Source organism: Chelonoidis abingdonii, chromosome 2 (assembly GCF_003597395.2).
Source record: "Chelonoidis abingdonii isolate Lonesome George chromosome 2, CheloAbing_2.0, whole genome shotgun sequence".
NCBI lineage: Eukaryota > Metazoa > Chordata > Testudines > Testudinidae > Chelonoidis > Chelonoidis abingdonii.
In genome coordinates, this window is record NC_133770.1 from 178,501,892 (window position 1) to 178,525,260 (window position 23,369).

At 41.4% G+C, this 23,369-nt stretch overlaps 1 protein-coding gene across 1 annotated transcript in view; it reads left to right on the plus strand.

Annotated features, from left to right (window-relative positions):
* CDYL (chromodomain Y like) overlaps positions 1-21,208 on the plus strand; it is a 229,504-nt gene extending 208,296 nt beyond the window's left edge. The window contains exons 3-7 of the mRNA XM_075062828.1: positions 1,998-2,254; positions 2,978-3,150; positions 11,425-11,635; positions 17,595-17,738; positions 19,566-21,208. Of these exons, the coding sequence (XP_074918929.1) occupies positions 1,998-2,254; positions 2,978-3,150; positions 11,425-11,635; positions 17,595-17,738; positions 19,566-19,724 (944 nt within the window). The 3' untranslated portion in view covers positions 19,725-21,208. The remainder of the gene's footprint in view (positions 1-1,997; positions 2,255-2,977; positions 3,151-11,424; positions 11,636-17,594; positions 17,739-19,565) is intronic.
* Positions 21,209-23,369: the final 2,161 nt, after the last annotated feature.

Here is a 23,369-nt window from a genome sequence, read left to right on the forward strand (position 1 = left end):
TCCAATCCTCCCGCCTAGCAGGGACCCAATGTGATAATTATGCTGATCTCCTGTGTCACCAGGCAATATAGCAATTCATGTCCCCAAAATAATCTCCATATAAAGGACAGATCTTTTAGGAAAGCATGCCAATACTGATTTTTAAATTGTCAGTGATGGAGAATCCACCACGACCTGGGTAATTGTTGTTTCAATGCGTTAATGCCCTCCACTCTCACCTGTATAAAATGATCAACGCCCATTAGTTCACAGTTTGAACTTTGTCATAGCTCTCACAGCTTCCGCCGATGGATTCCTGTTGGATGAAGAGGCCCTTATTAAATATTGTTTTCCCATTAGCGTACTAATTGGGATGTAATCAGGTCAACATCGTTAATCTCTCTTTGTTAGTAATCACTTTTGAGCAAGATCAGAAAGGGCAGAGTATTAATGAGAAAGAATTAGTGTAGGTCAATGAAGGCCCATATTGTGTGGGTTCCCATTATTACCCTTCCACTTCAGGAGGACTGAGGCTTGGCACACTGGAGTTGCAGCGCTGTACCCCATACCAGCACTGCCAACTCACGCTCTGTGTCCCACTTGCAAACGCACCGCCAGCGCGCAACTCCCTGGCTGCAGCGTCGGCTGGCATACACCTGGTATACCACGTAGCGTGGATTGGGGTGTAGCGTACTTCCAGCGCTGGTGATGCAGCGCTGCTCATCAAGTGTGGCTCACCAAAGCGTGTTATTGCTCCAGGGTATTAGAGTATATCCCCAGCATTCCTGTCCACAACAAACCGGAAGAATGCCTGGAACTGTGACTCCCGAAGCTACTTAATCTAAAAACAAGACACGGAGCTGCTATCTCTTGCCCTTCCAGCAGAGCGAGTGGAGGCAGAGGAATGGCTTGGATTTCACAGCGTTTGCTGAGGGAGAAAGAGGGGAGGGGAGCAGTCCGTGTTGAGCAGCTCCTTATGTGGTCTGGAAGGCTATTTTAGGAGTGCATAACTTGCATTTAGTGAATAAGAGAGGGGTGGGAAGGTCAAACTTTAACACGATTGAAGGTAGATTGTGTGTATTTCAGTCCTTTAAACTTGCAATGGCAGTGGAGCTTGAGGAACAAGTGTCAGCTCCAATAAATCCACTCTCTCTCTGTCTCCCCCACGCCCTGTCCAACTCTCCACCCCACCCCCCGTTTTGAAAAGCACGTTGCAGCCACTTGAACATTGGGATAGCTGCCCAACAGTGCTGCAAATGCTGCAAATGTGGCCACACTGCAGCGCTGGTAGCTGTCAGTGTGGCCACACTGCAGCGCTTTCCCTACACAGCTGTACAAAGACAGCTGTAACTCCCAGCGCCGTACAAATGTAAGTGTAGCCATACCCTGATTCTGTGTCTTTCTCACTAAGACTGTCCTGTGTTCCCTGTTCCTACCTTTCTATAAACATTCATATACTCTATATGGTCTTGTTAGTCCAACTCTTTTATTTAATTTTTGTCAAAAGTATGAGTTTGGTCAGGAGTTTACTGAGCTCCCACTTTTGTTTAAAACAAAGCCCTTCACTTTCTTTTTTGTATATAGTTTTGAAAATTTTAGGCCACTTAGAGGAGGGGAAAAGCAAATTGCCTCAGGTAGTGCATCTTTGTCATTTCTTTTATTTTAATATATTTCTAAAAATGTCTTAGTTGCATTACTGATAGGGTCCCCAAGTAAAGAGTTATCCAGTTTTAGGAATAATCAGATAAAAGAAGAATGGGCAAAATTTATCCCATTTAAAAATATCTTTTCTCATAGCCTTAAAATTCATGCTTTAGGTATTTCATCCTTTGCAGTATTTTGCTTTCAGGTTTGGTTCCATGTACAATTTTTTTAAATGTTTGCCAAATGGCAGAGGACAAAGGCACTTGTTTTTGTATGTTGTCATAGTATGCTTTGACTGACATGTCTCCATGATAAGAGATTTTCCAGCTATAGAACTAAATTAATAGAACGCTGTTGTTTCAAACTCTTTACAGGTACATCCACCTTTATTGAAGCATTAGCAGCCAACGGTACAACCAACATACAAACATCTGTAACAGGAGTGACAGCCAGCAAACGGAGATTTATTGATGATAGGAGAGACCAACCTTTTGACAAGAGGCTACGTTTCAGCGTGAGACAAACTGAAAGTGCTTACCGGTATAGAGACATTGTTGTCAGGAAACAAGACGGATTCACGCATGTTTTGCTATCAACAAAATCATCTGACAACAACTCACTAAATCCAGAGGTTAGAATGTTTGTTTTGTGTGGTTTGATTTGTTTGCTTGCTTGCTTTTTGGGGGTGGTTGTACAAATATTTTCAACAGCTATAATTACAGTATTATTATTAATCACAGAAATATGAAAAAACAATTGATAGTTCAGTAGTTTCCAGAAAAGTCATCCTAGTGCATTTAAAGTATTATAAATGTGTAAATATTATACTTTCTTGCCTTTTAAAATCTGAATCTTAATATATTTCAGTTTTATTTATTAACACAGTTCAATATACTACATCATCTGAATATTTAGAGTTGCAGCCTTTCATAATAAACGTAGTGGTTTATTAAGTGCGACTTGAAATAAACTTCAGCCTAAATTCAAGTCATTTTTCTGAACTGGTTGCATATGCCACCTGGTGTTCAAATTACAGAAATACTGAAAGAGTGCTGTAGCAACAGATGCAGATTGCTGGATTTCTTCGTAATGATTACATTATCTCAGTCTAATCATATTTGTGATTGCACATTTTTAACATACATTACTAGACTCTCTCTTCCTTTGGACAATGAAAAATTTGAATGTGTTTAAACAAAAAACTGCAGCAGAATTTGCAAGTATCCCAGATACTAGGGAATACACAGGAATGTAAAAGTTCAGATTCAGACCTGTCAAAAAAGAACAACAGTTTGTTACTTTTTAATAACACAGTACAAAGAGTCTGACGAATTTAATTCCTGCTGATTTTCAGGTAATGAAGGAAGTCCAAAGTGCACTGAATACAGCAGCTGCAGATGACAGTAAACTTGTGCTGCTCAGTGCAGTTGGTAGTGTCTTCTGCTGTGGTCTTGATTTTATTTATTTTATACGACGTTTAACAGATGATAGAAAAAGGGAAAGCACTAAGATGGCAGAAGCTATTAGGTATGTAAAATTGTTTTCAGTCATTTAAGTGTTGATTTTTTTCATTGTCTAAACTAGTTTATTTTTAATTTATCTCATAGAAGATCTAACTATTCTTATTAGGAATTTAGTGTGGTCAGACGTTCCGTTGTGATGGTATACAGTGTGCATAACTTGTTTATATTACTTGTACCTTTCTGTTCAAGTTTACATTTTATTTATAGCTTTTTACTCCATTTTTGCCATGTTGAATTAGAGCCCATGTCTGATAAAAACTTAGCATGATAGTGTCCCTAATAGAAACAACGCAGACTTGAGAAATGCTTGTCAAAGATTATTTTAAATGTATTTTTCAAAAGCAGTACAAACAATATATAAATGCGCTGAAAGAATAGATTGAACAAAGTCCATATAAAAAGGTGGAATGACAGACATTCTAAACGGACGGCTTAATCTTTGTGAGCAACATCCTAGCTAGCTGTCAAATTCCATATTCAAATAAATGAACTTAATTGTCTTATACAGCATAATTTTTCATGAAAGAAACATGCCACTGAGATGGACACGGTGCCTGTGCTGGATTAGAGGCATGTAATGTGTACCTCTTGTAATATCTTAAGGATATTTTTCCCCATGTAACTTGTAAACTGGTTTCCTATTACATTTTGATTATCTGAATGTTTACATGTAGCATAAATATCCAAAAATATACATAGAAGAACTAATGCTCATAATAGACTCCTGGCTTTCGTGAAAAAAGAAAAAAGGTTTCATGTGTTCATTGGTTATGTAAGTGGTGAAGCCGTTTGAACCAAGTGGCTAATAAGCACTTGCCTACATGGGGAAATTATGCCTAGAAAAGGTCGAGTGAGAATGTAAACTGCGATAGCTGTTCCAGAATTACTCCATTTGGACATTTTTATTCTAGAATACGAGTGTCTTTTTCCAGTTTTAACTTAATCCACTTCAGGTCATGTTCTATTGTCTAATAGAAATAGCTGTTCCTGTCAATTTTGCCGGGAGACAAGCTCTAAACCCAGCTCCTCAAAGGTGTATAGCACTTAACTCTCCAAGAACTAGCTTCTTTTTAAATAGGGTTTCTTTGTCAGTTTCACCAGTAGTGCTAAAGTTTTCCCACAATTCTGTCTAGCATCAGGAGCATCAGGGGTTAAAAATCACTCAACTCTGGGAACACCTGACCTTACAAATGTAGGTGTATTTGTGAGTTCTTTTAGTTTAAAACATTTCCTAAGAAAATACTGTTGATGCCAGATTCTTAAGCTCTGTTTGGGTCTGATCCATCTTCCATTAGAATATGTGGGAATCTTTTCATTTACTTAAATGGATGTTAAATCAGGCCTTCGGTTTTAAAGGTTGCTCTTCTATCTTTTAGTAAGGAAAAAAATTTGATACTGCCTGCTATTCTGAGATTTTTGAATAGCTGAAATAAGAAGTTTCAATACAATGTTTATTCTAAATGGGCAAGCAGAAGAAGCTACAGAAATGCAAAGAGAAAACAAAAGGTGTCAAAATACAGGAACTCACTACTTACTTAGCATTAAAATATTACAAGAAAAATAGGTTATAGCTGGCTAACTATAACCTAACTACAGTAGGACTATTCATTGTTTTCCAACAACTGCATTGTGTTAATGAAACACGGTTGCTATGGCCCAAATTCTCAAATTTTTACAAACATTTTTATATTCGTTTTTTTTTAATTATGAAGCAAAAAGGACCTCCTGTACAATTCTACCAGCTGAAAATTGGAGAAAACCATCAAGGTGAAGGGGGGCAATCTCCATTCTGCCTTATTTAACCTATATAAAATCTATTACAACTTTTGTTCTGGAATCATGAACTTTAAGCACAACGTGACTCAGACTAATTAAATAAAAGGAGTAGAAATGCCAACCCTAAAAGACAGTTTTTCTGCCCTTCCCTCTGGGATAGTGATTTTTTGTTCTGAGGAAGGGGCATATAGGCTCAGCCTTCTAAAAACCCTCTTCTGTTAAACTATTTCTGAGCCCAGTCTACTGGCTAGCTGTTGGGGTCAGTATGTGTTACATGGCCAAAAGTGTTTTCAGCTGAGTTCACTGACTTTAAGATGCCTTGCTTCTCCAAGAAAGCCAAATTAGAAGCAATAACACAAGATAATGGTTCACTTGTGACTAAGTTTTGAATCCTCTGATGAAAATGATAGCTAGCAACACAGTAACCAGGTGAAGTGTTTTATGGCCTAGAATAATGTGTTTTCCTTCAGAATTTGTACTGATGTTCATACCAGTCAGGGACCACCATATGATAGGACAAGACCTTAATCAGATTCTGATACCCCGTCTAGACTACGTGCTGTATCGGCGCGTTAAAATCGATTGCTCGGGGATCGATATATCGCGTCTGATCCAGAGCGCGCTTAGATATCCCAGAGCGCACTTAGATCGATTCCGGAACTCCACCAAAACAAACGGAGTTCCGGAATTGACATGGCGAGCCGCACACATGGATCCCGCGCGGTGAAGATGGGTAAGTAAATCGATTTTAGATATTCGATTTCAGCTACGCTATTCTCGTAGCTGAAATTGTGTATCTAAAATCGATTTTCGCACGTAGTGTAGACGTGGCCTGAGATACCATACTGGACCAAAAAGTCTTCCCTCTCCCTACCATGCCAAGCTGCCTTCCTCATATTTTCCACCTGAGATTAGGAGGCTTTAGAAAATATCTGAGATTCAAATCCTGTCTTAAACTCACCAGGTAACACCCTTTCTGACAGCAAAGGAGTAACAGCCCAGTCTGTGCATTCCAAAACATCGTAAAGAAAGCTTTGGCACTTTGCTGCCTACTTCTTGGCTCTTAGGGCTTTGTTCGAAGGAAAAGTTTTTTTTCATTCTTATAGTGGAAAGAAAATCAAACTAAGGAAATATAGGTACTTTTTTAATATTAGCAGGTTTCTCCACAGACTTCTTTTAATGTCAGACCCCCTGCTGTCTTGAGAAAGAGGAGGTTACTTACCTGTAACTGGAGGTTCCTTGAAATGTGTGGTCCCATTTTGGATTCCAAATGTAGGTGCGCAGGCGTGCCATGCGCCGGAGCTAGAAGGTTTTCGTAGCAATGCATGTTGACCCACATGTGCATCATGCATCATCCTCATATTTGCAGCCACGGCTATAATAGGATGTGTGAGTCTATGCCACTCCAGTATCCCTCTTACTATTAAGTAGTCTAGGCCAAAGCAGAGGGGATGGAGGCCGAGTATTGGAATCCAAATAGAGACCACACATCGCAAAGAACCTTGTGTTACAGGTAAGTGATCAGCATGGAGGTGGGTGTGAGGAAGTGTGATCTGGAGTACAACACAGTGTATAACTGCATCTGCCTTTCTGCAGGATGAGGAAGTATGCAGAGTAAAAGCCATATTCCCTGTAGTGAAACAGGACAAGCTTTATGGTGCCCTTGAGGAGAAGAGCATCAGCTTCTTGTTACAGGAGGGACTGATGGGATGAGACCAGCCAGGGGGTCCAGGGTGCTGAGGAAGAAACAAGAAGAATTCTATGGAGTTTCCATGATAGATGACCTCCAGTACCTGTGGTGATCTTGCCCCAATTGTGGGAGAATGGGGCAAGATGGCTCCCTAAGATGATATGGGGTGGTGCGGTAGGGATCGGGAGTGGTTTGTAAATCTTGACTAGTGAGTCAAAACTGCTGTTTTGACTGCTGGTGGGTCAAGGAGGTAATTGTGGCAGAGGCCATATATTGTGGCCTGTGTGACTGTTGACATCAGCGTTGTGGTTCCTGTTACTGCTGATAATACAGTGAGTAGGGGGTGAGTGGTCGGGGCAGAACAATTGTTTTTACCTGCACCTCAGGGCTGGGGCATAGATGCCGAGGAAGTGGAGGATGGCTCACGAATCCTTCAGGGAATGGAGGGATTCATCCGTTTTTTCTCATTGAATAGTTTTCATGTATCGAAAGGGAGGTCTTCAGTGGTGGTTTGGACCTCTTGTGGGAAACCAGAGAACTACAGAGCTCTGCAAAGCACAACCCCAGTTGCCAATGCCCAAGAGGCTGTCTCGGCCGCATCTACAGCAACTTGAAGGCCAACTTTGCCTTGAGCTTCCCCTCATCCAAGAGAATTTGGAACTGCTGTTGCTTGTCTGCTGGCAGTTGATCTTTAAACTCAGTGTGTTTTGAGAAGTTAAGGAAATCATATTTCGCAAGCAGGATTTGGTAGTTGGCGTTGTGAAATTGGAGCCCTGCTGAAGAGTAGACCTTCCTGCTGAGCAGGTCAATCTTTTTCGCCACTCTGTTCCGGGGGAGTGGAGCATTGGGGTTGCTGGTGGACCCACTCCATTGCTGCGTGGATCACTAGAGAGTTGGGAGATGGGTGGGTGAAGAGCATGTTTACACCCTTGGCAGGGATGAAGTATCTCTGTTCAGCCCTGTTGGAAGTGGGAGCACAGGAGGCAGGGGTATGCCAGACCACTTGAACTGGCTGTAAAATAGCCTCGTTGACAGGAAGGGTCATGCAAGAGGGTCTCTGCAGTTGGAAGATGTCCAGTAATTGATGGTGTTTGTCCTGGATTTCCTCCACCAGAATTCCCAGAGCCATTGCCACCCGCTGGAGCAGTTCCTGCTACAGATGCACCAGCGTTATGCAAACCCAACTTACGCAAATCCACACTAACGGGAAAAGTTCCATAAGCTAGAAATAGGAAGGTTGGTTTGTTTGTTTGTTTTGCTTAATTATCGGGTATACGTTTCTGACTTATGCAAAATTTGAGTTATGCAAGGCATTCTGGAATGGGACGCTTGTGTAAGTTGGGGAGCGTCTGTATTGACAGTAGTTGTCAGGTGGAGAGAGCAAGGCAGGGATAAGTGCCTCATCCAGGGAAGAGGAGGCCATAGTCAGGACCAGCAGGACTGGTTCAACATCTAGTTTGTCTTCCTCGTAAATGGAGGTTACAAGAGGAAGAGCGGGGGATAGGTGATAGGCATTGAGATGGGTGCTCTACGGTCCCAGTTTGGATCACGGGACAACCTATAAGGCACAAAGTAAGGGTCTCTGCCTATCAGCAGGTCCCATGGGTGAGTGGAGAGGAGCAGTGACCTGAGTAGAAAGCAGTGGGTCTAGGCGACTGGAGGTGTAGGGTGTTGTGGGGTGGCCCCGAGGGTCCAGGCGGCATTAGGTGAGCTGGTGGGATGGGTGATAAACGCAATGGGGAGGGCACCGGTGTGGGCCCTGGTGGAACCAACAGTACCATTGGATCGTGTTTCTTCTTTGCCTTACCCTCTAGTCTGGGATCCTTAGGCGGTGGAGTGGCCAGGTCAATGCGCAACCTCTCACCCGACTTGGCACAGCTCAGGGAGTGAACACTGCATCCTGGTCGGGGATCTGCTCTTGTGGCCATGGCTGTGCTTTTCCCCCTCATGGCGGGGCTTCTCCAACAGCGTGGGTAGCAGTGGATCTGGTGCTTGGAGGAGCACTGGTCACCGGTTATTGCAGGGGAGGTGTGTACCACCAGTTCTGCCAGTTTCAGGTCTGAATGCACACACGGGCACGTGGCCTCCTCCGTGAGGAACTTCCTGTGGTGATGTTCTCAAGCCCCTTGCATTCAGGCCTGGAACACTTTGCAAACACTGCAGTGGATGGCAACATGGGCCTCTCTGAGGCAATACAAGCAGCGTTACTACTCATCACTCACCAAAAAGAGCATGGGCACAATGCACAGTTCTTGAAGCCAGCCAGCCTGACAGGGCGTAGTCCCTGTATTGGGTGGGGTGCTGTTTGTTCTCCAAAGAGGGAGAAAACTACACTAACTCTAGTAACTGCAAGGAAAAACAAACTATTTACAACTATATACTGTGACAGGGTCAGGCCAGGTGGATACACGAGAAGGCAGATGTATTAGTCCCAGATTAAATAGATCCCTTTTCTCTGGGTAAGGTAACAGGGGCAGTTCTAGAACAAGCATGAACTTGCTGGAACCAATTAAGGCAAGCAGGCTAATCAGGGCACCTGAGTTTAAAAAGGACCTCACTTCAGTTTGTAGCGTGCAGGCGAGGAGCTGGGAGCAAGAGGCACTAGAAGCTGAGAATGAGAAGACGTATTGCTGGAGGACTGAGGAGTACAAGCTTTATCAGACACCAGGAGGAAGGTCTTGTGGTGAGGATAAAGAAGGTGTTGGGAGGAGGCCATGGGGAAGTAGCCCAGGGATTTGTAGCTGTCGCACAGCTATACCAGGAGGCACTCTAGACAGCTGCAGTCCACAGGACCCTGGGCTGGAACCTGGAGTAGAGGGCGGGCCCGGGTTCCCCCAAACCTCCCAACTCCTGATCAGACAAGGGAGAAGTTGACCCAGACTGTGGGCCCCACCAGAGCGGAAGGTCTCTGGGCTGTTCACTGACCCACATGGTGAACCTCTGAGGTGAACAAATCTACCAATAAGCGCAGGACCCACCAAGATAGAGGAGGAACTTTGTCACAATACAGATAAAAGGGCAACGGTCGCTCTCTCAGCGGAGCGGAACAGGGGTTCCAACTCCAGTCATGCAGCAGTAGGAGGGAACTGGAGTGGCATTGACCCACACCGCCTCAACTGCAAACACGAGGGAATGCATGGTGCATGTGTGGGTCAACGGGCACTGCTACGAAAAACTTCTGGCTCTGGTACGTGGCACACCTGCGCATCCACGTTTGCAATCCATATATGGACCATCACTCAAAGAAGCAAGATTATATACAGATGTGGAAATTGATTTGCCACTATTTTGCAACTGAAGCAATTGCTTTTTTTCAGAAAGTACCCCGTCACCAAGGGAGGTTACTACTATGTTTCATTGTTTCAAAACATTTGTGGTTTCAGCCTAGTCAAGCCTATTTCCTTTTGTCTCATCATGTTCATTTTTGTCTCCATCCTTTTTGGCCTGATTAAACAATAATATGTTGACTTTGTTGAATTTCTCTAGCGTAAACAATGCCAACACTTTTGGAAGTGTTTGCTGTACTTGTACCAAACCTCGGCAATAGTGCGTGAGGATCTGCACCAATATAGTGCTTTCATCCAGTACTCCTATCCCAGACAGTCACACCTTTGAAAGTTTTGATGGTGGTGTTCTCTACTGTAGACAAGACTACTCGGGTTTTTCTAGTCTTTCCCACACTGTCTCACATAGGAGTAATTTTTAATGTAAAGCCAGAATTAGCGAGCTAAACAGAAAGGGCTGTTGTCCTGAGGTGTTTACATACTTGAGGGTTGCATGCTTTGTTCCACATATGAGGGGCTCCTTGCATCCCTCCATTTCTCCCCCATTCCCACAAGTTCTCTGTGTGTCATCCTCCCATTCCCCTCTATTTCAGGAACTCCCTACAACCCCTCCCTCATGCCAAGGGCTCTCTTGCCCCCTCCCCACAATATAGTCCCCCATCTTCCCTTCCCAATTCTAAATTAGGTCTCAAAAATACTACAAATTTCAGTGTAATAGTTGCTTGAAGGTGCTTTGTTTTCGTGAGATAATCAAGTTTGGTATAAACTTTTGATATGGGAAGAGAGAAAATTTCACCAAATCCAAATTGTGATATGTTGAAAAGTATTCTGAGCTGTTACACTAAACATTTCAGTGGCCACTGTCACCCCCGGGCTCTTACTATTTTATTTCCTCTTCATTGCCATTTTCCTGTGATTGATTGCATGCTTCTGTCTTACCCAGATGGCACTTACGATACACATTTGAACTCCACAATTCCACATGGAAACCCGTGCATTATCCAAGCTTTTGACACCATTGGGCACTGAAATAAACTGATGTTGTTCTGGGTGGCTAAAGGAAGATGAGTTTGCTTATCCTTAAGGCACCTAGACCTCTGAGGATCATGATGAACATGGAAGATCCAGGGGAGAAGGCTTTAAAGATCTGTGGTTGATAATGGGGCTGAAGTTATTGATGGATCTTTTCCTACTTGTTTCCAAAAAGCAGATTTGTTTTTTCAGGGAAGGCTCCCCTTCCTCTCTGTTTTAAGATAAATCTGGGAATACTGTCTGAGCATGCTCAGTAATGGTCTGCTACCAGTGATGTCAGTTGCCACACACAACCACCCGTTAGGGACCAGGTAGGGTCGTGGGAGGTCTGCAAATACCCAGTGGTTGTGTTCTGCAGAGGGTGAGGGAGTATAGCAGGTTATTGAAATGTTGTTTACAACTAGTTGCTGTGGAGACTATTTATTACCGAGTGCTGAGCGGCTGATACATTTTGCTGCTAAAAAGTGTAGTGATGGAGTGTTCGTTTTTTTTTCAGGAATTTTGTGAATACTTTTATTCAGTTTAAGAAGCCCATCATTGTAGCAGTAAATGGCCCAGCCATTGGACTTGGAGCATCAATATTATCTCTCTGTGATGTGGTTTGGGCTAATGAGAAGGCTTGGTTTCAGACACCGTACACTACTTTTGGACAGAGTCCAGATGGATGTTCATCCCTCACATTTCCTAGGATAATGGGCCTGGCTTCTGTAAGTAACTTTAATAAAAATAAATCATCAGCTTTCTTCCCCATTAGTGCTTTATCTACAGTGATCCTGTCATGTTTTCTTTGGGGCGTGGATTGTAATTGTTTTATGAAAATGGTTCATGAGAAATAAATATATTTTTAGCTTATCTACTCTGACTAGACTCTGACAAGGCCTCCATGGGTATACAAAAGAGGAGCGAGAGGGTGCATGGGCTAATTATAACCCTTCTGCTTGTGCAAGGCTAACTGGTTGTAGTGGCAAAGGTCTCCCTAAAAGGGAAGAAGAAGGGAAAACTGGGCTACAAACATGGTTCCTCTCCCTCCATATTAGCCAGCAGATCTGGGCCAGCACATGAGGGATTACATGCTGCATCCTGTAAAGGCATGAGGCAGAGACTGCTCTGTTCCCGCAGTTCTCCTAAAGTCATAATGCCTAAATCAAGCACAACCATACTGGAGTATTGCATTTCTAGCTGTCACCTATAGTTGCTTACTTCCCACAATCTTACCTTAATTGTAAAATATATCCATGTATTTTAAGTTGTGTGGATTTTCTCTCTTTCTCTCACGAGTAGCCTTGTCAAACTTTCCTAAGATGCACATATCAGTTGAAGTGGCTTTGTTTAATATTAACGTATTAATATCCTGATATTTTAGTTCGCAAGTGTTCCAGTAAGACACTTCTGTTTGTCACTTCCAAGTGTTGTGCCAGGGAAGTGTGTAGTCTGTAGGATCAGTAGGTTAAAATCATGTTCCCATATCCTCTTACGCTGAAACTGAATTTACATACAGCTTAAAAAAAAAAAAATCAAGTGAAGGGGCAAAGTTTAGAAAAAGCTAAAAAAAGCCACAGTTATCTGCATTATTTTTCATTTTGCTTCATACTGCTATGCATTTTATTTCATAATATATATGCATCCTTCTGAGCACCATTTGATGTTAGACCCGCAGCCTAAGTCAGTATGAAATTGAAGAGCAGCTCCATGAAGCAAATGCCTAGAGCTGCCTTATTTTTTTTCCTAGAACCCTCCCTCTCCCTCCCCCCATGCACTTTCTGATTGATTTAGAAGGAACTTTACATTTTTATTTTACTAGTGTAATTAATTAACAGATTTCATTGTGAGACAGTCGGATACAGTTCTTTAATAGAAAAATGTAAATGTGTTAGATTAATATTTTTTTCATGCTGGTCTCTGCTCTAAGGCCTGGTCTACACTACGTATTTAAACCGATTTAACGCTGTACCCGTCCACACTACAAGGCCCTTTATATCGATATAAAGGGCTCTTTAAATCGGTTTCTGTACTCCTCCCCCGGACGAGAAGAAAGTAGCGCTAAAATCGGTTCCCATATTGGATTAGGTGTTAGTGTGGACTGCAATCAAACATATTGGCCTCTGGGCGGGTATCCCACAGTGCACCACTGTGACCGCTCTGGACAGCAAGTTCTGAACTCGGCATGCTGGGCAGGTAACAGGAAGCCCTGCGAAATTAATTATTTTCATTTCCTGTTTGCCCGCATGGAGCTCTGCATCGCACAGGTGGCAATGCAGTAAATTCCAAAAAGAGCTCCAGGCATGAACCGTTACGGGAATACTGCGGTCTGATCGCCTGTATGTGGAAACAAATTAATGTTCTATCACGCACCTTACAGAAGACAAATTGCCAAAGCGTTTGAAAAAAAAAATCTCCAGGCTACACAGTGCTGCGTGAGAAGCGGTAACGGGAACAGAGACTCAATGGCCGCTCATGGAGGGAGAGTACTGAGACTCCAGCTACCCCACAGTCCACAGCAGTCTCCGAAAAGTGTTTTGCATTCTTGGCTGAGCTCCAATGCCTGTAGGTTTCAAACTGGTCCAGCGTGGTTCAGGGAATGCTCTATCAATTTACTCACCCACCCACACCACTGAAAGAAAAGGGAAAGAAATTGTTTCTTGACTCTTTTTCAGTTCCCTATGTCTACTGAATACTCTGGGTAGACGCGATGCTGCAGTCAGTGAAGCGCAGTATCCATCCTCGTCCTCCTTGGTGGCAGATGGTGCAGTAGGACTTGGTAACAGTTCCTCGTAATTTCAACTGTTTGAGTGCTCCTGGCTGGCTTCAGGTTGAGGTGGTTGGGGGCGCCTGGGTAAAATAGGAATGCCTCTCGGTCATTCCCAGTAGCTGGTACAGAACAGACTGGTAACCGTTATCATAGCAACTGGGGGCTGAGCTCCATCAGCCCCCTCCCTTTCCTGTGTGAGAAAAGATTCTGTACTGGCTGCGACTTGTCATAGCGCGGCATGCTGGGGCTTCTCTCCCGCACCGCTTTTTAATTCCTGCCTGGACTGTCACAGCACCAGGAGGCTGCCTCCCCCTCATTTTATGTCACTAAAAACTCAGTGTTTCTTTTCCTGCATTCTTATTACTATCATGACACAAATGGTGGGGAATGCCCGGCTAGCCCAGGGAAGGTTGAGGGAGGAGGAGCATAGGTGGCGGTTTTGTGGGCACCCTGTGAATGGCCTGTAGCTCATAATTTCTGTCGGGATCTGACACAGAGCACCTGGTGCTTCTCTGATACACTGTTCTCTATACACTTGACCCCATATTTCTGGCAGGACTGACTCTATTTTTAGAACACCTAAAGGAGGGGATTGCTTGGGAGTCATTCCCAGTTGCTTTTCGCCCTCTCCCCCCCCCCCCCCCCCCCCCCCCGCCCCCTGGCTGATTCAGCCAGTGGGCACCCTGTAGCAGGAGACAGTAATAGAGGGACAAGATAACCGTCATCTCTATTGCAATTTACACTGGCAGCAGACGGTACAGAACGACTGATAACCATCTCTGCTATTCATGGCAAAAGCAAATGAATGCTGCTGTGGTAGCGCTGGAGTATCGACTCTTGTCGCGGCATCCAGTACACATACGGTGACTGTAAAAAAAATGGAATAGCTACCCACGGTGCAACGCTCCAGAAATCGACACTAGCCTCGGACCATGGACGCATACCGCCAAATTAATGTGCTTAGTGTGGCCCCGTGCACTCGACTTTATACAATCTGTTTTATAAAACCGGTTTATGTAAAATCGGAATAATCCCATAGTGTAGATGTACCCTAAGTGAGCAGTCATTCCTTTCCATTTATATTTGGTTTCTAGTTTTGAGAAACTTTGACTGATTATTTTTTAGAAAGTTTGAGTTTAGATTGCATGAACTTTACATGTTCCTTGGGGAATGTATTGATTTTTCTACTTGTAGCAAAAACGATTCTTAAATCAGCTGGTTCTGGCTAGCGAGAGACTGAATACTGGACTAGATGGACCATTGGTCTGATGCAGTATAGCAGTTCCTATATTGTTGTATTTTTTTGAAAAATAACCATGTTCTAGAACATATTTTCCCCTAGAATCATGTTTATAACTTGTTGGGAGAGGGGATCACGTGCTAATTGGGTTTTTTTTTTTAAATAAGGACAAAATGGATAGAGGAATTAGAATAGAATGAGTAGGAAACATGACAAACATGACAAAAAAGCCCCATGGCAGCGCATCTCAGAGCCCAGCTCTACAGCCTGGGGCTTGTGCAATGATGCTAAAAATAGAGATGTAGCCATTTGGGCTTCGGCTTTATATCTTGAGGAGAAAGGGGCTTTCAGAGCCTGAGCGTCTAGAGTTATTCTTAGCACCATAGCTTGAACCTGAGTTCAGACTCACTGCTGTTTTTGTTTTGTTTTGTTCTGTGTAGACGTACCCAAAAGAGAACTTACCACTCAGAGTGTTAGTGAAATATATTATTCCTTTTTACATTTTATTCTATTTCAGTGGGAAATGGCCAGTAGCGCTGTTAATTTTCAGAGCAGAAATACAGGTGTTGGTTGCAGAATATTGTTGACAGCAGGACTCTGGTCAAATTGCTGTTAACGTTTTGGCATGTATTGGAGCTAGATCAAGAGCTAAGTGCCAGCCCATAGCAGAAAGCACTCTCCTTCAAAACCTGCCAAACCATAACACTGCGGAGTGCTTACTTCAAGTTGGAGAGGCTCTGCTGTTTTGTAGCTTGTAAATGAGATTTAAGATGAAAATTTTTTTGGTCATTACACTTCTTTATAATATTTCTTGTTGAAAGAGCTCAGCCAGATCTATCATGTTCTAAAGGAATAAAAAGTCACTTTGGCATTCGTACATTCCTACAGATGATAAAACTCCCAAGTAGATTTGTAATTACAAAAAGTAAACTCAGTGTTGGTTCAGAAGTTCTTCACTTTGTACTTCTCGCAAAGATACTTCCTTTTCCTGATGTGTTCACTTGACATCAAGTACATATAACTCTGTTTAGCTACAGTTTTGTCAATTAACAGCTATCACAAATATACTTTCCAATTTTGCACACAGGTTCATAAGCTTTTTGTTAAACTTTTTACCCAAGGTGGATTTATAAGTGAATGTACCCAACACTTTCTCTTTTTGTACATGATTCATAGCTTCCTTTCTGCAAGTTGAGATGGAAATCTATTTACAGTGTGTTCCTTTGGATCTGTAAATACAGTGAAACTATTCTGTGAAACCTCTCAATACATGGTGTACTCTGTGTGTCTAGTGGACTGGGAATCAGTAACTTTATTTGTTAGCAAGAACTCTGATCTTTTATTTCACTGTATCATTAAGTCACTTAATCACTCTGGGCCTTAAGTTTCCCCATCTGTAAAATGGGGATAGTGATTTGTAAGTTAGTCTTTCATCCAAGGATCTCAAATAAGTGCCAAGCATTATTCAACTGCTTATCTTAAGAAATGCTAAATCTGTCAGATCGGGCTCATGTTTCTTTTCTATATTCCATGAGCTCTGATACCATGGCCTTGTCATTGAGTAATGTTTCAGTTGCAAATAAATGTACTGAATAGCCTTGTGATTTCCTTTAATACCGAGTTGCTACTTTCTATTCCATTCTTAGTAGCTGCTGCATCGATAGTCTCTCTTTAATGTAGAATGTTAAAAGCTAGAAATATTTGTGCTTAAAGTTAAGTGTTTGCAGGATCAGGGCAAATAATACATTTTATCATATTAGCATAGGTGTATTTAACATTAGAAAATAATATACATTTTTTATACTAGTGCACTAACTCCTGCGTGAGAGAATTATCCTGCACTCCAACATATTTTCTCGTTCCATGCCTATAATTCATTCGATAAAAATACTATTTAAAACTAGGCCTCAAAGATTCAGAAAGAACAGAAGCTCTATCCACCTACTCAAAACAACTGTTTTTAAATTAAGTATTAAAACAACATATGTATGAGGAGAAAGGAGGAAATACTATGAACCAGACCAAAAGCTCATTCAAGTTGCTGTAAAAACTCCTACTGACTTCAGTGGACTTTGGGATCAGGCCCTGTAAGAATATCACATTTTAAATATTTGAAGTCTCAGTGGTAAAATTTTTAAGCTGCAAAATCTGTTGCGGCATGACTTATATATGCTTTCTTCCAACACAGAAAATGAGTCAACTGAATGGTGATCTGTGGAAGAATGTTACTGTTTGTTAGTGCTGCAGAAGCCAAAATTAAACCACTAAAACTAATCAAACACAGGAGATGCATCAAACTGCCATTTGTAATGACTTCCATCTATTTTCCAATCTAATTATGATTTATTTTTAGTATGAATTATAAATAGCTCTACTTCAAGTGAATTACATCTTAACCATTCATGAATGGAAAAAGGGTGACTTTTCTCAAGTATTTATCTGGTGATTTCTTATTTAATCACAAATGCATCTCTGATTAACTACTGAGTTATGATAGTTGGCAACACAACGATTTTAACATCTTCCTTTTTATATATTACTGATGTATTTGGATTAACATTGGAGCGCTTAGTATAACCAAGCATCCCAATGAGTGCAGGCATTTTATTAGCATTTTCTTTTCAACTTTTCTTTTGTCATTACATTTCATATCAGAAATAACTTTTTATCCCCTCAGGCAAATGAAATGTTATTCAGTGGAAGGAAGTTGACTGCGCAGGAAGCTTGTGCAAAAGGATTGGTATCTCAAGTGTTTTGGCCGGGAACATTCACACAGGAAGTAATGGTTCGAATTAAGGAACTTGTCACATGTAATTCAGTTGTAAGTTTCATTTTATTTTCCTCCATTTTATAGATAGATTAATAATGAACTACATCATTCACTCATCTTTCTAGAAACAATTCGCATGGAATACTTGAGATAAATTATGTAAATTGGAGCACAAAGTTTTAATAACACATTCCAATATTATTAGGCTCATCATTAAAGAGATCAAGGAGAGAGACACCTCAAATTATCACATGCTGTAATAGATTCTAGGATTAATAACACAAGGCAAACTCTAAATTATTAATAGTATACCCCACATAGAAAGAGACTAATACTAACTCACTCCAAATTAAAAATTGAAATAGTTGCAATAAGAACTGAGCAGAAATACAGAAATGAATGGCAGGTGTATTGGGAGGGGAGAGAAGAGAAGAGTCTTTGATTTAACACCACAGTGTGGCTAACTCCTCTGTGTTCAACAGTACCAATAGTGTAGTTCAATAAAATCAGTCAAAAAACAAACACTGAAGTTTCCAAATTTGGATGGAAAATAATCCATGATTTTTCCTTCATTTCAACAGCTTGCTATAAATACTAATAAAACCGGGGGGGGGGAAAGAGAATTTTTTAACCATCTTTAAGTACCAGGGCCACTCAGGGAGGGGAGAGGGGCAAGTGGGGCAATTTGCCCTGGGCCCCACAGGGGCCCCCACAAGAGTTTTTCAGGGTCCCTGGAGCGGGGTCCTTCACTCGCTCCGGGGGCCCTGGAAAACTCTCACGGGGCCTGGGCCCCTGGAGCTTCTTCCGCTCCAGGTCTTCGGTGGCAGTTCAGTGGCAGGGGGTCCTTCCGCCCTGGGACCTGCTGCTGAAGTGCTGGGTCTTCAGCGGCAGTTTGGCAGCGGGGGGCTCCCTGCTGCGGGTCTTCGGGGCACTTCGGCGGGGGGGTCCCGGAGCGGAAGGACCCCCCGCTGTCGAATTACCGCCAAAGTGGGGGCCTCCCGCCACCGAAGACCCCAGGCTCCCTGAATCCTCTGGGCGGCCCTGTTAAGTACTGACAGTCTCAGTCCCTTAATTACATACCTGCTCAAAGTAGCTTTTGGGGTCAGCACTTCATTTGCCCTAGAAAGAAAGAACAGACTCCGCCACTTTCACATCAAAGAACCATTTACACAATGTAACTTAAATATTTACCAACATTATCACACATCAAGAAACTACTATAAATAGACCTGTACATAAGAACCAGGAGTATAAAATTCTGGACATTCCATTAAATTACGTTAAACTCTCAGAGATGCACATAGTAAGAAGATACAGGAGCCTTCCTGCTCCTGTACGCAGGTGGCAGTTGCACTCCTGCCAGCTGGAGTTTTACCAAAATGTAAAGTTTATTTTAAACTACTAGATCAACATCAGTTTCTGCTCTTATGAAGTCTTTGTTTTCAGAGAGGACAAATGAATTGTCTAAAAATCATCAACTTTAGCATTTAAAAGCAGCCTATGAAATTTTACTTAAAAATAAAAAAAGCAATTTTTTAGATCTACCAGGTTATAATTCAGACAATGCTGGAAAACAGTGTTGAGATCAGAATTTACCAAGTTGTTATTATGACTTCTATCCCCTTTAATACTGTCTATAAAGTCTGGTTCATACTCAAATATTTCCCTTTTATCTGGCACAGAATGAAGAAGCTCCTGTGTTACTTTATGGAAAAGTAACGGCTCAATGTGAAACATATTGTCCCTTAGATTCATGTGTATAATTTCTCTTAGCAATATTGGGATTTGCCCACATACATCTATTGGTGACTATTCCACTTTACTAACAAATGTTTAGCACACAGATTACTAATATCAATTGTGGTTTTTGTGCTACAGGTGCTTGAAGAATCCAAAGCTTTAGTCCGTAATATCATGAAGGTGGACTTAGAACAAGCAAATGACAAGGAGTGTGAAGCTTTAAAGAAAATCTGGGGCTCTGCACAAGGGATGGACTCTATGTTAAAATACCTGCAAAGGAAAATCGATGAATTCTGATGAGATGTGCACTGACACTGGAATTGTATTTACGTGGACAACTGGGGCATAAAAATGCCCCAATTTTATTTTGAAAACCTGTTACCAAGTCACCCATAGCTCAAAGCTTGGGGATGAGATTGGAAAGACCCTCGCGCTTATTGTCAAGGGGTTGTAAAGTACTGTATCTTAAAAAAGAACAAAAAAACTCTCCCTATATATAGTTTGTGTATATATATAATCTTTATATACACAAACTAAAAATTATAATTGAGTGCACTACCAAACATCTCTTTGAGGCTCTAGTTTTTGTTAGCATTGGCTAGTACTGTATCAGAAGGAATGGGGTGGGGAGGAGAGTGAATTGTGTTGTATTATTTTCTATGTGGCAGGGAAGTCTGAATAATGCTTCCCCCCTTTCACTAAAATACAGAGTTGAAACGGGTATTAGCCAGCCCCTACTTTCAACGGCCCAACAAGTGGCTTAAGATAAGGCATTGTCTTGATCTCAGAAGAAGGTTGAAATACCTCAACTAACGGAACATTCTAATTTTATTTTTGGTTGAGAATAAAACCCTATAATGAAAGATTTAATTAGATAAATATCCCAAAAAGAGTGTGCTCAGGAGCTATGCTAAGAAAACACTCAACCCCTTTTTTGGGGGGAACATGTCTAATTCTTACTTGGATAGCATAAAAAAAAAACCACTGTCTCATGGGGGGGGAGGGGAAGCTTGTTTTGCAGTATTAGTGAATCACTGAATATCTTATGTATATGAATATCCTAAGTTATAAGTTAGTTTTAGTGTTTTTTTAAAATAGTTTTTGATTTTTTTTTAATAACTACATAAGTGCTTCTGTTGCTGGGTGAGAATACTACTTTCTACACAGTATGGTTTTTTTTCTATTTGCTGGATTAATTGATGTATTACACCAAAAATGCATTTTAGGTTCACTTAGAATATATTTTATTTAAATAAGTTAAAATTCTTTTGGCACACTATTACATGCAAAAATTCCTTTTATAAAAAACTACCTTATAGTAGATGTTTAATGTTCTTTGTCTATGCTTTTTTATTATTTTAAATATACACTATATATACACAGTATGGTGTAAAAGAGTGCCCTCTGTAAATAGACCTATTTTGCATTCCTTTCAGGACTGGTTACTGATTCCTGACTGCAGATATCTAGTATTACGTGGGTATCTGTGCTTGCAATCTTATTGAATGTATTATGAAGAATGAAAAAATCAAACCTTATTTTTGTACAGTTTTGAAGTTTATACTTGGAACTGACCACCTCCCTTCCTAGTGGAGAGCTGTACAGTATGTAAATTGCTTTTACCTTGGATTGGTACAGTATTTTTGCATCTGTGGGACCTACTTTTGTTCTAGTAGTTTGAACTATATATAAACTGTACAATCTGTAAAGTTTTTATAGAATAAATATTCAGCTGTGAAAATTGGTTAAAATAAAACTAATATTTCTTAACACATTTTAAATGGGTTTCTCTCAGTCCACTTTTTCAAAGATAAGCTTCCAAGATAAAGGAGTCTCCCCTTTTTAACAAACTCTGTAAGTGATGGTTTTACAGCAATGAAAGGTTAATGCTTTAATCTATTACCGTTTCTCCTCACTGTCAAGTGAAAAGTTGTCTATACTGTAAACCATTCTCTTAGAGGGGAAAAAAAGAATACATGAAGCTATTGTGTCCAGAAGACTAATCTGTTTATGGTAGGTTCTCCTCCCAGGCATTTCGAAAGGGTAGAATATAGTTTTAACCCACTAGTTCTACAAACCAGTAACTGAAATTTGTTTGGAAGTGATCATATTGAAGGAAGAGAAGAAACAGAGCATGCTAGACCAGATTCTGATTTATAGAATTTCAGCCACCCTTTTCTCATGCTTAATAAGCCTCAAGATGGGTATATATTGCACCTATATCCACTTTCATGCTCCTGTATGGTATTGTAAAGGGGCCTTAATGTAAATAAGGATCAGGTCAGTAATTCTTCCACCGTGCTTATGCAGGCAATTCCAATGGAAAGGAATCCCACTTTTGCTACACCACAGTAATCAAATGAACTCAAAAAAGCCCCAACCTCTGCTGCATAGGGTGATCAACATTCTGTATGCCCAGGCACACGCATACTCACCAGGCTGCCTGCAGAACTTTATCTAAACATGCTGGTCATCTGTACAACCCATTTCACATGCATATGATTACAAATCTGACCCTTTGTTCTGTGGGATTCTCCCCGAACCCTCATAATATTCTGACCCCGTGTCCCATTTTTTTATTAAGAACCACAAGTAAATGAACGATCATATAACATGACCCATAAAAGAAAACCCTGAAATTGAGATGTAATTAAAATAATTAAAGTGAGATTAAATTGATGCTCAAATCCAGCTCTCCAGTATCTGTTTGGGGATTAATGGGTTCTGGCTATTAGGCTGTTCGTTTATAAACAGCAGGGACTCTACCCCAGTCCTTCATACTGGGACTGGCAATTCCTACAAAAATCTTCCTACTCAATGTCACAAGCAGCACCTACATGTAAACTCTCAAAGGTCATCAAAAAAACATGCTTTTATACTTTGAGATAACAACGTTGCCTATGTAGCAAACTATAGAAAAATAGCTCTCTGCTAGGCTGATTCTTCTCTCCCTTGAAAGTCAAGAGAAACTGCATTAAAGCCTGCAGAGTTACGCTGATGTAAAACCTGGGAGAGAATGGAGAATCAGATGCAATGTATCTCCCACATTCTAACATTTAGATGTAGATTTCTCCCTGTCTGTATGTATTGGATAGTGCACTAAATGTCAGTAACTTTTTAAAGAAAACCTATTAGACCCATAGGTTTTGCATGTGCAAATGTTAACACCTGCACACATATAAGTGCATGTGTATACAGAGGCTGGGCAGTGCAGATTTACCTCCTAAGAATCAACAAATTATTACAAAAATGGAATTTGATACACTATTTTTTGAAGGTTAACTTTTGAAAAAGCTTGCAAATTAATGATTTGGGGAAAGTTACAGCTTAGAAATAGGTTTTTTCCTCTTTTGTGCGTTTGCCTCCAAATCAAAAGCTTGTAGGTACTTACACACCTTGAGCTTTTCCTCCTTGTGCTTTATAAGAGTGCCTCAATTATTAAATTAATGTAAATTCAAAGTCATATCCAGTGAAGCAACACACTTCTTCTTTCCCCATTTGTTTAATAACACTCAGAGGGGGGTTGACACACACTTCAAGGCATGTGTTTTTTCAGAAGTATCACCAGTTCCTCACAAAACTGGACTGGTGTTCAAAGCTGGTCCACCCTTGTTCAGGGAAAGCCCCTGGCGGTCAGGGCCAGTTTGTTTACCTGCTGCATCCACAGGTTTGGCCAATCACAGCTCCCACTGGCTGTGGTTCACTGCTCCAGAACAATGGGGGCTGCGGGAAGAGCGGCCAGTACATCTCTTGGCCTGCACCACAGCCCCCACTAGCATGGAGCGTTTGCCAGGAACACCTGTGTTTCTTTGAGGGACTTTTCAATAATGCATGAGTTTTCTTGCCTTCTGCAAGAATTGTTTGATTCATTCTTTGTTTTGTGGCAAATTGCTGGTACTGTTCTGCTGGGTCTCGCGCTTTCTCTTCTCTTCTCTGGGGTAG